The following is a 14846-nucleotide window of genomic DNA, read 5'->3' on the forward strand; positions in this document are numbered from 1 at the left end:
TCAGTCTAGGAGAATGTGCCATGTGCAATCTCTCTCTCCTCACTTTTGTACATCAGCTATGTGGCCACAATGGTAGATAAAATCCCTCTCACATAGGACATGCCTTGTACATATATCCAGCACATTCCATATATGGACACTATTTGGAGAATATCTATTTATTCAGGGAGTTTCAACCCAGATTATAAACTTTCTCCTTGATACAAAGGGAGTGTAAAAAAAATTAATGGAGTTTTCAGTTTAAAGTTAGGGAGCAGCAAAATTTCAGGAACATGGAAATGTAAATGCAGATGCTTACAAGTGAAATTATGACTTTATTTTGGGGGTATAAATGAAGTAATGGAAGCAAAACTATAGAAATTCTGTTGTAAATTTAAAAACAAAAATTAACAATAGTATTTTAGTCTCTACTTTTCCTGTGGCATATTTGCTTTTTATCCATACAGTATTCTAAATTTCATCTGCTGCTTTTACATTTAATATGTATTTTGTATTGCATAATCTTTGAATAATGCTAGAAATTCCAGAAAGCTAAAACGCTATTCAACAAGTGCCCGGCTTATTCGCAGTAGTAGCTGTATGAGCAATATTCTATGGCTAATGTACAAGAGCAGCCACAGGACTGCAGCTATTGTATATCACATTTAAATGTTCCAACAGCAGCAGCTCTAGGAAGGCTTTGGCTGGAAGCTATCTGCACCTGACAGCACAGAAAGAATAAACACAGCAATTCAAAAGCCTTAGGACTGTAACACTGTACAGTTAAGGCTGACACCTCTCAGAATACACCAACCACAAGATCATGGGAACATAAACCATAGTTTTCATTTATGTACAAGTCATACAGCTATAATTGCTTAGTACACTTAGCATGCACAATGCAGTGGATTTGTTCTGAAGACTAAAAGCTTCTTTTATGATTCATTTTTTGGCAAAGGATGTTGCCTGTAGCCTGGTATTTGGAGCAAGACTTCCAGGGTGTAACACAGCTGAACTCAGCATACGGAAGGTGTGTTACAATTGATCCATTTCTGTTGTTTTGATGTTCATCCAGCTGGGTGGATGCCATTAGAATCAAGTGACAGTGTCATAAGCTTAAAGCCCTTTGTGGTTTTTGAGTTCACTGATTCAATTCTCAACAAAATTGCAGCTGAATGGTGTATTCCAGTTCATCAGGGGTGAAGTTAGTTTGTGTGAGGGCTTGTTGGTATTGGTCATTGGAAATAACTGACCAATTATCAACATCCCTATGGAGGAGCTGAAAGTGTCACTGTCACTAAGCACACCCAGTAGAGTTTGGGTTTCAGATATACTTGAAAGCCGCACACTGCAGGACAAGGCCATTCAGCCATTTGTCTCTTGGATTCACAGGGGCTTTACAACCCCCCTTTGTGTTTTTCCCCTTTTGATGAAAAATTGGGAGACAAGGAAGGAATAAAACAGTCTTCAACTAATGGAAGCTGCCATCACCTAAGGAGAAATGCAATAAATAACTTGCTAGTACTTCCCCGGCAGATGAAATGAGTCAGTTTTTATATTTTAACAGCAAAATTAAATCATCAGAAGGTTTGCTATTCCCTACAAAAATCACTGACCGTGCAATGCTGTTATTTTGTTGCTTTGTGCTGGAGTGTGATTAAAAAAAATTAGAAATTATTAAATCTAATTATGATTCCATATGTGGACAGAAATTTTTCTGCCAAAGATCCTAACACAACAAAATACTGCAATTCCTGACTTGGAAAGGTGTGAGATTGCTTTATGGTAAAAAAAAAAAAGGGAATTTAAAAAAAGCAAAAAAACCCCCTATTTTTAAAAAAACAAACAAACAAAAATAAAAAAAGCAACCAACCAAACAAAAAGAACCCAGAAAGAATACACAGAAATAGAATTCAATAGCAATACTTCAGCTGGCAGAAGAATCACCAAGGACTGGTCTCAATGCAGGGAAAGCAGGACACTTTGAAATTGAAGTATAAAGTTATGCTCAGAGTTTGACAGGAAAGCTCTCATATCTACTTCCCAAATATCCAAGCTATAATAAAAAGCATTTTTCAAGAAAAAAATAATGTTTTTTTAAAAATTATATAAATGGAAGAGAAAAAGTCTCCAAATTATTCATTGCACAGGCTGAATTAGGAGCTGAAGGCCAAAGATAGAGAGAAGATAGAAACTCACCTACTCAAATGCAGAACAGTCCCACCAAAGTAATCAGGATTCAGGTTTTCCTATAAAGGGTCATGATTTACAGAGCTATCTGAACTTTTAACTGAACACTTGAGATTACTTATAAAAATGTGCCTCTGATCTGATGATTTTGGAGTTGCAGCACTCACTTATAATGCCTATTTGTATCCCCAGGAAGGCATGGAGGGACATGCTATTTCTACACAGGCTTTCCTACCAGTAACATAAAAACCTTAGCAATTTCTGATATTCAGCATAGAAACCAATATTTTCAATATCTTTTTTCTTCCCAGGGACTTAGTTATGAATAAAAATTTGACCAGAATAAGAACAACTAAAAAGAAATCCCACAAGTCATAGCTCTGTGGATGAAACATGTGGGGTTTTGTAGCAATAGAACTATGGATGACCAGAAGAAGGGCAAGTTACAGAAGAAATACAAAACTTTAAAGGGGCCTGAACTGGGAGTAAAGAGCCACCCACAGAATTCCACACATTGGTCTTCACTTCCTTATTTTGCTCCCCTGCTTTGAATTCAACCCTAGGACTCCAGGTTTTTCTGCACCAAGTTCTTTACAGCTCTGGTTCCTAACAAAAATTCCCAAGGTAGGCATGGGGAACATCAACTTCCAACACTTTTAACAGAGACCCATTCATCATGTCTGTACCATTTTGTTGGTACCTGATTTAGCCTATGAACTCTTTGAGCCCAAACAGCCCACACCAGTGCTAGCAGGTATGAGACAGAGCTCTGCAGTTCTGCCCAAAAGTTAGGGAAATGCCCAGGGAAAAAGCTGGGTAATTACTTCTCCGTGGAGAGTACGTTATGTTCTCAATAACAGGAATCTATCTTAAGGAAATTAAAGCTAATTAATTTTGCTCCTTTAGATACTTCCTCCTTCAGAGCTTCACTCATAGGGAACTGAGAGTTCCCAGATTTGTAGAGCCACAAGCAGATTGTTTTAAGTTCTAGCAGGTTTTGAAACCAGAAAATAACAGCCTTACACTCAAACACCATTTTAAAAAACCCAATATCTCTCAGCTCCTCTCTCAAGGGCACCAAAAATACTTTGCATTTAAGTTTAAATTAAATTAAAATTAAAGCTTGTATTTCTATGACTAAAAGGTAAGGTGTAAATTTATCCATAAGACTCTGGTGCTGACAGTGAGAGGACTACACCTGTACATCCTACACAGTCACATTCCTGAAGTCCACGTGGGCCATGCAACAGTACATAAAAAGCTGAGCAGTCTTCCCCAGTCCACCTGGACCCATCTCTTCCATGAAGTCTCATTACTTCTATCAGGCATCACTGACCTCCATCAAGAGCTCCTGTATTGCTTTCAGGAGGCCAGGGGTGGACAACCCAGTGTGTTGCAACCTTCCTAGAGAGAGCATCCTGCAAAGAACAACTCTTCCAGGGGCGGTGGCAGGCCTCCCTGGACAGCAGGTAACTTCAGCAAGTGTAGTGACTTCTCCGCCACAAGTGGTATCAGCTCTTGTGATTCAGCTCTTTGTGAAACCACCCAAGGCGAACGGGGAGACAGAAAGGCAGGAGCCTCATTTGACTACTCCATAGAGGTAGCTTTTCTTGTCCAGCAGACCCCTATGAAGAAAAACCCGGGGAGTAAACTCCCTAATCAGGAGGGGAAACAGGGGCCTTTTATGGGAAAGGCAGGGGGTGGGGTAGAAACCAATTAGCCAACTGGATACAGGCTATTACCATATAGAAACAAGGCATGCTGGGGGTGGTTCACTTTGTCGCCATAAGCTAAGGAAGGTTGCTAATCTCTGGGGAAAGTCTTGTTGGCTTTCTTTGTGTTTTCTCCAGGGGAGTACAGAGGGCTTTTGTGCCAACGGCTTACAGCCTTCCACACGCCTGCATCAGGATAAACTCATTATGCTGGAAGCCATAGGGTACCACAGGCAAACACAAAAAGAGTAGGAAAGTTTCTCCTCTACAAAAAGCCCCTTGAGAGCAGATTTGTGTTACCATATGAATCCTCCTTGGTGGATAAGCTAGAAGCTTGCCCACTAACACTGTGTAAGGTTTCTCCTGGATAAATAAACTGGCAAAAGGGGTTCCCTCAAGTCTGATTAAGATGAAGCTAAGTCTTCATGCTAAACAAAAACTTGATATATAGCAGCTGTCTGCGGGTGAGGAAGGGATTATATCTTACGGAGGTCATAGGTACCCCTAGGGCAAGCAGAGTGAGCAAGGTGGAAAGTGGCTTTAACAGGTGTCAACACACCTGTGTAATTATTTTAGCTGGAGGCTCATAACTAAGGACTGAATTTCAATCACAAGTCATATTTTCAATTAAAAACAAATAAACATATCCCAGAGAGTGCCAATTTTAACTTTTTTTTTTTTAATTCCAATTTCCATTTTTTTCTACAAACAGACTTTGTTTAACAATAGTTCAAGAGGTATTATAATCCTAACTACAGCTTAAAGGAAACATTTTGGCACAAGACAATAACAAAATAAACAGAATAAATAACCTGCTTTACACATGCTGAAGAAAACAAAAATAAGATGCAATAAACTTAATAAAATTCACGCTCTGTACAACAGCTTAAGGTAGTCCTTACTAAATAGTACTCATGTCATATCAGTAACATACACATATTAGTAAAAATAGAAACTTTAACATGCTTAACTCAAGCAAAACAGCGATGCAATATGAATCAACTTGAGAAGGTCAACGGTTCCAAAGAAGCCAGAGTTGGAGGTGAGTGAGCACACAACAGTGTACAAACTATCTCAGCCAAGAGCCTGAACCCAGTGCTTCTTCAGCCACGTCTGTGTTTAGCTCCTTGCTGGAAACCATGTCAGGCTGACATCTTCCTGAGCTTGTGGCTGTTAAAAGGGAGAGAGGACACACATAAATAATGACCTCAGCCACAAGTCAGTTATAGTTTTCTCTTCTTTCCTGAGAGAGTAGGTCAGGTGGAAGAAAGGGACATGTGACATGACTGTCCCTGAGAAGACTCTAGAAAGGAGCAGCTAAGTCTGACAGGACATGGAAAGACAAATGTGTTCGCCAGTGCTGTCAAAAGTGGCATTCAGGAGACACAAGAGACAGGCTTTCATACATGCCCTGTTTTTCATCAGCCTAGTGTTATTTAGAAGTTTTGACTCCTACCTCAGGAAAAGAAGATGTTTCTTGACCCAGCCTTCCTTAGGATTTACACAGGCCTTCAGCCCACTGGAGGTGTGGAAACTGGAAAAGAAATAATGATAAAGAAATCAGTAAATCATTAGAAATCCCTGCCAGTAATTGCTGTTACTCTGTATAATGATCAATAGCAACTGCTTTTGTAAACCCTAGACATGGGATGCTCCAAACGCCTCAATATTATATGAGCAAAAAGAAATTCAAATGTAATAGCTACTTCAGTCTCAGGGATCATTTTTTGCACCAAAAACTGGTGTTCAATTTCTTTGATCTATTGAGGCAAAGACCTTAGCTGATGCCAGAAACAATTTATAAGATTAAGGAGAATAGCTGCTATCAAGCTAAGGTGACAGATCAACACCTAGCCCAGAACCTTGTAAAAAAAAATCCGATCCCTGTGAATTAGAAGTCTTGTCACTTATGTGTCTGTTCACAGGTTTTGGCAAGGGAGCACTCTATGCTGGCCAGAGTCATCCTTAGCTGGAGACAAAACATGTCTTTGTTTCACAGCTGGTTCCTAAAGAGTCAGAATTATTATTTACATTGTATGACTGTCCAATGAGTTAGTAGTCCCTATCAACTAGAAGTTGTGTGTTTTGTTTACAGGTGTGAGATACAATTTATTTAGTTAATTTAACTGTTTGAAAAGGCAGGAAAAATCATGCTTTTAACATTCAAATCATAGTTTTAGCCCAAACAGACATCCTAAGGTTAATATATGTTAGAAAAACCAGAGGAAATTCAGAAAGTAACTTACATGATGGCAGGGATGTCACAGACCTCACTGGAGAGCTGTTCAGTGTAACCCTTCAGGGCCCACCGAGGCAGACGCACTTTGGTGTAAGACAGGCAACAATCCTGGTTGCTTTGTGCTGGAGTGAAGGAAAACAACAAAGTCAATTGACCCCATTTGGCCCACTCTGCCCAGCTGTCTAGGGCACTCACTGGTCAACCCCAGCCATCCAGCTCCCTCGTGGCAGAAGAGGAGGATGAGGCAGCACACTTTGCTGAAACCGTTCCCTTACAGCTGAGCCTCATCGTGCTGCCAGCTGCGAGCAGCACCGGGAGCCCTCCCCAGGGCAGAATGCCCGAGTTCACTCACCTTCGGAGGTGCCGCACAGGAGCAGCACCAGGAGCCCCAGCAGGAAAACCAGGACCATGCTCTTGCTGCTGCAGCCAATCATTCCCTCTCCACACACGCAGCTGTGCTTCAGCGAGTGCCTGGCTGCTTGTCCTGCCAGCCCTGCCGCACCTCCACCTGCTTATAAAGGGGTGGCAGGAGCCACGGGAATTCACACGGGCGGGTTCCACTGTCATCAGCGGGTTTCCCCACAGCAAATTCCATCGTGCCCAATTTGGCCCCAGCACTCCTTCCGGGTGCTACAACCAGAGATAACAGTGTGCTGGGGAATATATATATTTTTTTTTAAAGTAGCTTAAAGATTCCGTCTAAAAGAAAAGGAAGCAAAAGGCTGTGAGGTAATGGTTCTGTGGGTGAAGCATGTGTAATTTTAGGGGTAGGAGTGTGGGTTGTGAAATGAGGAAAGTCAAATGTAGGTAACTTTAAATGTTACCTACAGAAAGTGCGTGTGCTGTGCCCTGGTTTAATAAACCCAGCCTGGGGATAGAGGGAGGTGGGCTGAGCCAGCCAGATTTGTTTCAGTATGGTAAGCTCACAGGAGCTGGGTCACAAGCTGCACTGACACCAAAGTACTACCTTAATATTTACTGGTTGGCCAATGCAGTAACATCAGGCTTTCCAGATTACTGCAAATGGGTTTATTCAGTTTCCTTATCCATTTCCTTAACCATTCCCTGCCATGAATTCCTACCAGTTTGTAACACACCTGAACTATTTCATCTGAAACAGAATGAACTTAAAAGAGACTTGAAATGGGGCCTATATTCTCCTCTGAATCTGTGCTGTCTAGGATGCATTAATGCTGCTTAATGAACAATAGCTGTAGTTTGTTGCTTCCCAGACCATACCAGAGTATTGTGACTCCTGAACATTCAACAAAAATACACACAATCTTGAAATTGCCTTGCACAGCTCTAGAGAAACCACCAGGGAGAGGCTCTGTCACCACTCCAAGTACATTGTTTGAGCTGCTACTGAAGGATGGTACTTTCCCATACTGTTCAAGGATTTGTGTGAAACTACTGTTATGGCTGTAGGCTGTGTCCTGGCCAGCCAGTGTACACAGGAGCTGCTGCCAGCTCCAGGTGCTTATAGAGCAACCTGAGCTTTAAGTGGCTTCTCTTAAGGTAGAGCTCATGGACAGTTGTAGTCAGTTTATAATTACATGCCTTCTATCCTTCATGGAGTTTCAGTACCTCTATCAAAGGGTGAGTTCTTATTATTTCTTTGTAGAAATGTAAACAGCTCGAACTCTAGAACAGAATGCTATTCAGAGAAATTAATTTCTCTATGTAATAGCGAGAATTTAGGGAATTCCATATGGTTGAGGTATACATGAGCAACCTTGCAGTGTGCATGGCATCACATACCCTGGACATGCTTCTCTGCAGAGTCACAGCAACTGGCCAAAGGATGGGGAGGAGGCAACAAAGAACCCATGCCCTGATGTATGCGGCTTTTTGTAACTGCTTTATGGATCACAGCGAAATGCCACAAAAATATAAAAAGATCAATGCTCTCAGTATGCAGCTATCTCTGCACTGCTTTAAAGACTATTTGTCAGCATTAGGCAAGGCCTCAAACTGGCTGCCTAGAATGGCAGTTTTTTCCTTTATGTACAGATTTCATGGATCCCAAATCTATTACACCTGTACCCAACTTTGGCATTTCTTATGCCATTTCCTAGTCCATGCTGTTATCCACATGGAGGTGGCCTTGCACCTCAAGTCTTCCTTGTGACTCTACATGTCTATTTCTTCTCCATTCAGTGCTTCTTGGACAGAATCTTCTCATCTGAGCTTTGACACTTCTACCTAAACACCAGCAGTTTGGATACCAGAGTGATGACACTACTCGGGCAGTGCTCACCCCATACTCCTGCCCTCAGGCAGTTTTCATCACACCAGTGGTTCCCATAACTGACCATGGCTGGGGATGCGCCTCATCACGCCTGGTCTCATGCTCATGGTGCTCCTTTTATCTCATGTTTTGTTTGATTTAGGAAATTAGGTTAAGATTTAGATTTACAACAGCCACAAGGATGGCCCAAACTTTAGGAACGCTGTCATTTTGTTTGTACTTGGTGTCTACAAAGCACCTTCAGTTTATTTGCACGAAGTAGTTAAAACAATCCAAAAACGTTTAATGCAAACAGCTCAAGAAAGCTCTGCTGGTTCTAATATGACACATAACTGTATCTTATCAGTCTTTTATCTTCACAAACCCATAATGCAAACAGAAAGCAAAAAATATATAAAAACAGGGAGGTGCTTATGTGTTCCAGGGAAGTGTTATTCATTATTCCCTGGGCATGATGGGACAGTGACTGTTGTTCACCCTGACCCAACCAAATTTTTAACCTGGTTTCCTTTGGCACCTGTGTGACCAAGTGGGGCTGTATGGGCTGGCTGGGGACTGCCACACAGGCAAGAGATGGGGCTGCCAGGCCCCGGGTGGCCAGTGGCACTTCTGAGCCTGTTCCTGGGTCAGTTGCAGGTGCCATATAAATGTGTTTAGTGTCTTAACACTGCTGCACTTTAAAGGCTGGACATGGAGGGGGCCACCAGGTCAAGGGAGGCCATCATTTCCCTACCCTGGTGCCTGCATGGGGAGGGCTGTGCCCAGAGTCTCCTTAGAGGGTACAGCCAAAGCATGAGAGGTACCAGCCACAAATTGTGAAAAGGAAAATTCCCATCAGATGTGGGGAAATCTGCTTTCCATAGCAAGGGGGTGAGGCACTGGGACAGGTTGCCCAGGACAGGATGTGAAAGCCTAGTTTGAATACCCTTGCAGATACTCAAGCTGGATGTGGCCCTTCCCTGAGCATGATCTTAAACTTGGGTTCCTTCCCAAGCCACAATCAAGCCCACATTATTTTTTGTGAGTTTTCCCCATTTAGCTGTTTGTTTCTTATTTTAGTTTCCTAACTTATTTGTCTTCCTGACTTGACTTTGCTGTCAGCTTCTCAGCTTCCCTCCCTTCTGTTGTCCCTCCTCAGATCCCCTCACAACAACTGCATTCACAGTAAGGCAGAGCAGCAAAACATAGACTGACAAAGTGTTCATCCTCTCCTAAGCTTCCTCTCCCATTGTTCCAGAGAACAGGCTCACACCCTTCCTGTGTGTGTAACAAAAGATGAGGCAAAGACAGCCTAAGTGCCAGTGCTGCAGAGCCATTCAGTCAGACCTGTGGAAGGAGAGGAAATGCATCAGGAAAAACTGGGCCTTTTCCCAAATAATACTGGGAAACTGACAGTTCTGAGCAGTTTGGGGATGTTAAAGAGGAGAGCTGCAGAGTCAAACTGCTCTGAGACACCATCTGCAAAGCTACAGCCAGAGGCAAATTTCCCTGGTCACCAAGCTGCTGCATCCTGATAATATGCTTCCTCTCTTATATCCCAAAGGACTCTTACTCACAGACATACCTGCTGGAAGTCTGAAGAGCTGAAGAGGACTTAATAGTTCAACCTTGATAAACACCCCCATACAGGGGAAAAAAGGCATTCTTTGGGGGGAAAGAGCTTACCACATCACTCTCCCCATCACAGAGAAGCGCAGGAGCAGTCCACCTGGTTTCCACACAAGAGTTAAAACACTTCATGGACTTTTGAAGAGAAGGAATTTTATAATCATTAACCATTTGATTATTGTCACTTTATGGGTTTAGGTCTAATATTAAACGTGAAAGATTAAAATAAAAAAGCCCAAACCATCTCTTATCGACTTGAATGTCAGACACTGTCAGTATCTTTTCCTGTCCCCTACAAAAGATGAGAAACATAATGACAGTTGTTAATCAACTGGCAGTTAACAATAGTTTCCATGTTTTTCCTCCTCACAAAGAGATGTTGTTTTATTGCATATTAGTACCTTTTCTGAAATGGTGAAAATAAAGCCTTACAGCAATATAGCTGATCAACCAGGAAACAGAGAACCAAATGGGAAATTCCCTTCTGTAATTTCCAATGGTTTAGGACTCCTTTGACAAAGCAAAGGGCATGAGAAGGCAGTAGCTGAAAGGAACATGGCCAGATATGGGGATTTAATCATTGCATAATCTCTGATGAGTAAATGTGTAATAAATCCCAAGCACAAAAGTTCCAGAGGTAACTTGCTCAATATCTCTGGAGCTTCAGAGGCTGTGATGCAATCCAGTGATTTCATGCAATTTAGTGCTTGCATGACTGACAAAAATCGTTATCTGAGGAAGAAGCCAATTTGCACTAATTATAGGTTGCACTTCATAAGTTACAGATCTAGAAATACTATTGAATGACATTGCTTTGATGCAATTATGGACAAGATGTGCCTGTTGGGGGAAATTAACTTCATCTATGGAAAGTGCAGGTTATGAGGAGACCTGGTGCACCTGCCATGAACATCCTGGCAGCCATCCTGGAACTGCTGATTGCTTGCTGCTACCTACATATAGAAGCTAAATATCCAGTGTTCTGAGGTCAGATTTCTCTCTGCAAAGACTCTACTCTGTCTGCAGTCCCTTGGGGTAGCCAACCACCTTTTCACAGAATTGGACCTCTCAAAGGTGATGGCAAGGCCTGTAATTGGAAAGAAGAATGAAAAAATAGTCTTCATTAGATTTGTGTGGCAGGGTTTTGGTAGTGGGTAGGCACCAGGGGTGGATTCTCTGCTAGAATCTTCTCCCATGTCTGGCAGAGCCAATGCTAGCTGGCTCCAAGGAAGGACTCTGTGGACAAGGCTGAGCCCGTCACCAACAATGGTAGCATCTCTGGGATAATGTCTTTATGAAGGGGAAATAAACCCTGTACAACTGCAGCCAGAGAGAAGAGTGAATATATGGAGGATGGATATATGAAACCACTCTGCACAGCGCAAGGCCAGTGTAGGAGGAGGGGCAGGAGCTGCTCCTGGTGCCAGAGCAGAGATTCCCCTGCAGCCCATGGTGAGGCAGCTGTGCCCCTGCAGCCCATGGGGAAGCAGAGATCCACCTGCAGCCCTTGGAGGACTCCACATCAGAGCAGGTGGATGCCCAAGGGAGGTTGTGACCTCTTGGGAAGCTCACACTGCAGCAGGATCCTGGCAGGACCTGTGGCCCCATGGAGAGAGAAGCCCATGTGGGAGCAGGGAGATAGTGTGAGGATTCCTCCCCCCAGGAGGAAGGAGCAGCAGAGGTAACATGTGATGAACTGACCAAACCCCCCATTTTCATACCCCTGAACAGCTGGGGGAAGGAGGTGGAGAAAATTGGGAGTACAGTTAAGCCCAGGAAGAAGGGAGTTGTGGCATGAAGATGTTTTAAGGTTTGATCTTACCTGTCATTGTCCTACCCTGATTTGATTGCTAATAAATTAAATTAATTTCCTCAAGTTGAATCTGTTTTGCCTGTGCTGGCAATTGGTGAGTAATCTCTCCATGCCCTTACTTTGATCTCAGAGCCTTTCCTTATTTACCTCTCCTCTGCCCAGCTGAGGAGTGGAGTGATAGAGCAGCTTAGAGCATCCAGCCAGGGTCAAGACACCATATAGTCAAAAGAGGAAACAGTTAAAAGCTGCCTGCCAAGCTGGACTCTAAGTTATATTATATTTGCCTTGTTACAGCCCTTTTCTCTTCCAATTTAAATTTGTATTTGCCTTTAGGCAAAGTAAACACAACAGCAGAAACATTTTGACTAATACGTTTCTGATCCTTAAAGTAGTCCAGAAGTGCAGATTTTTCTGAATAACTTACAAAGGTGAGGAAGAGAAGAAAGGAAGGAATCACTTGAGAGGATACACTATCTCCTGCAAAGGACTGAGACCACCAAGCATCATTTGCAGACAAAAAGAAACCTGATTACAAAAAGTAAGAATGTGATTAATTAAGTAGTTAATGTAATTAATGAGTGCAATTCAAGGATTCTATCATGTTAAACACATGATAGAAACAGATGTGTTTAACATCCCAAAATCTTCACCAAGAAAAGCTGTCAGCAACTTTTCAGCACTAGAGTGATCATACAGCCACACTGAAATTGAGCCTGAGCCTCACCACTTCCACACAAGTCAGTGCTTCTCAACTACTCTGGTTTGGCTGAGAGTTTCCCCAAGATGCATAGATCCCAAAGAAGATTTGGAAAAGGAAAATTGCTGGAACCAAAATCCACATCCTGAACATGAAAATGCCTTCCAAAACTAAAAAATGAGGGCTTGCATTTTAAAAATATTTAATTCAAAAAGAGAAGAAAAAGATACTCTGCCTTGGCAATTATGAAAGAGTGACATTTTCTGAATTTTGAAAAGCAATAGACAAGAATAGAGGTAGGGGGAAAAGAAATCTGCTACTTAAAATTTTCATTAAAATGCAGTTTTAGGTGTGCTGAAACTATTCATTAATCCAATTGAAACATGGTTTTGTATCAAATTAGAAGAGAATAATTTAAAAAATGTGAAGCTGTTTTTTTCTTGTGTTCTCTTTGCTTCCTCAGGAAGACCTAAAACAAATAAAACAAACCTTATAAAGAAAAGAGACAAAAGAGGAACTAAATAAGATGAAGTGGTAAAGTTTTAAGTTGACCAAGACAACTCATGAAGGTTTTACTAAGTCATTCTTGACATATGGAACATGTGATTACTTGGACCACTTAGTACATTATTAACACAGCCAGGGTTTTGTCATGTGTTACTGGAAGACTGGCTTAAAAATACCCAGTAATACCTGCTTATTTTGGATTGCCACACAAAAACCAATCAAGATCATTTTAAATAGCTGTTAGTTAACCCTGTGGAGTGGCTGTGTCAAGCAGCTGTGGCCACAGGCCCTCTCAAGGCAAGTGCTGCAATCACTGCAGCTTTTCAGCACTCCATGGTTACGTTATAGGGACTTTCCTATCAGGAGCTTTAAACCATGGTTGCCCAAACCAGCTAGCTTGGACTTCCCTCTTTCCAAGAGGCCTGCTCTTTTCCCAAGGAAAGCACACCACCACATCCCTTCCATCCTGACTCTTACAGGTTCTTTTGCATAACACAACCGAGATCACTGACTTTCTTACCCTCCTACACCCCTTTTCTGGACCTTGGTCCTCACCTCTTGATTTCTGTGAGGCATTTGGAGGCCCTAAAAAGGGCAGCCTTGCCCTAGCTCCTGTTAAGGAAACATCTGCCAGGGTAATTTTTCCTCTCTTTCTGCAGGGTTCCCTTGGCTGCTTCAAGCATTATCTTGCTTGTCCCCATTTTCAAAGTCTTTCTTACTTATTGCTAGCCCAGACAACTCCAGCCAGCCCCAAAAGTGCCCTGTTGGTTGGGCCCTTGGCTGGGGCTTCGAGGAGGATGCTGTGTCCAACCACTCAAGCCTGCTCACAACCATCAGGTGCTCCTGTAAACAACAAGGCAAGAACCAGAGACAAATAAACTGTTTTAAGACACAAAAGATGTTCTAAGTCAAACCATCTGGGCTTGACAGAAATCTGCTATTCCAAAGTGACCTGTGTTTTACAAGAACATCTCCTCAAGTAAGTTGGCTCAGCCTTCCTCAGATCAAAGACTGGTCCTCTTTTATGCATGTTTGTACCTAGCCTAGGACATCGAGGGACATGGGAACCAGGGCCAGAGCTCCAGAGTACAACACATACTGTTACTGCTCTGCCTTTGAAAGGACAGGAAGGTGAAGGCACTTGGAAAAAAACTTGGACCACATAAAAAAATTGTTTCTTCATGAAATGGATAAAACTTAACACACTGTTGATGAAAAAAAACAACCGACCAAACAAAAAAAGCCCTAAGGACTTTGGTGACTCTATCATCAAAAGTCTTCTGAGCTGGCAAGAAATCAAGGTATTAGAAGAACTCCAGACACTTTAAGTGCAAGAATTCTTACTTTTAAGCAAACACTAGCAGCATAATGGCTTATTATAAGCCTGTTCTAGGTGTCATTAGGGGTTTAGCATTAAATGAAGCAGCCCATTTGATATAAGCACTTGTCAAAATGTGACAAATGCTCTTCCAGCAGGACTTGACACTACTTGGGCTGTTGCAATGATTCAGTCTCCCATGGTGTCTGTAATGAGATGAACCTTGAGGGTAAAAAAATGGTAGAGGAGGTGCTGGGCTGAAACTTCCTGCACACACAGATTGTGCAAATGTAAATTTGCATCTCTGAAATGATACATCCATCCGTGACGACAGGACAATATCTGCCACCAGTGGGAGGTTTGTGGAATAAGTCTAGAGGGGAACACACCCTGGAAAGTGATCTTTCAACATGGAAAGTTCCTTAGAAATCCCTTCAGGTTTTTCCTCTCGTTTCTCTTTGGCAATCCACAGTAAGTGAGCATTAGTCATTACAAGTATTAACCAATTCAAGTGAGATTTCTTTGACCTATA

General features: G+C 42.2%; 1 protein-coding gene across 1 annotated transcript; it reads right to left on the minus strand.

The window, feature by feature from the left end:
- Nucleotides 1-4540: 4540 nt before the first annotated feature.
- CCL20 (C-C motif chemokine ligand 20) lies at nucleotides 4541-11450 on the minus strand. The gene is made up of 4 exons (XM_010406073.4): nucleotides 6473-11450; nucleotides 6128-6242; nucleotides 5338-5415; nucleotides 4541-5051 (listed from the first exon to the last, which is right to left on the minus strand). The coding sequence occupies exons 1-4, from the start codon at nucleotides 6552-6554 to the stop codon at nucleotides 5024-5026; spliced, it is 303 nt and encodes a 100-aa protein (XP_010404375.1). The 5' UTR covers nucleotides 6555-11450; the 3' UTR covers nucleotides 4541-5023.
- Between the last annotated feature and the right edge of the window lie 3396 nt (nucleotides 11451-14846).

This window comes from Corvus cornix, chromosome 9 (assembly GCF_000738735.6).
Source record: "Corvus cornix cornix isolate S_Up_H32 chromosome 9, ASM73873v5, whole genome shotgun sequence".
In the NCBI taxonomy this organism is placed as follows: domain Eukaryota; kingdom Metazoa; phylum Chordata; class Aves; order Passeriformes; family Corvidae; genus Corvus; species Corvus cornix.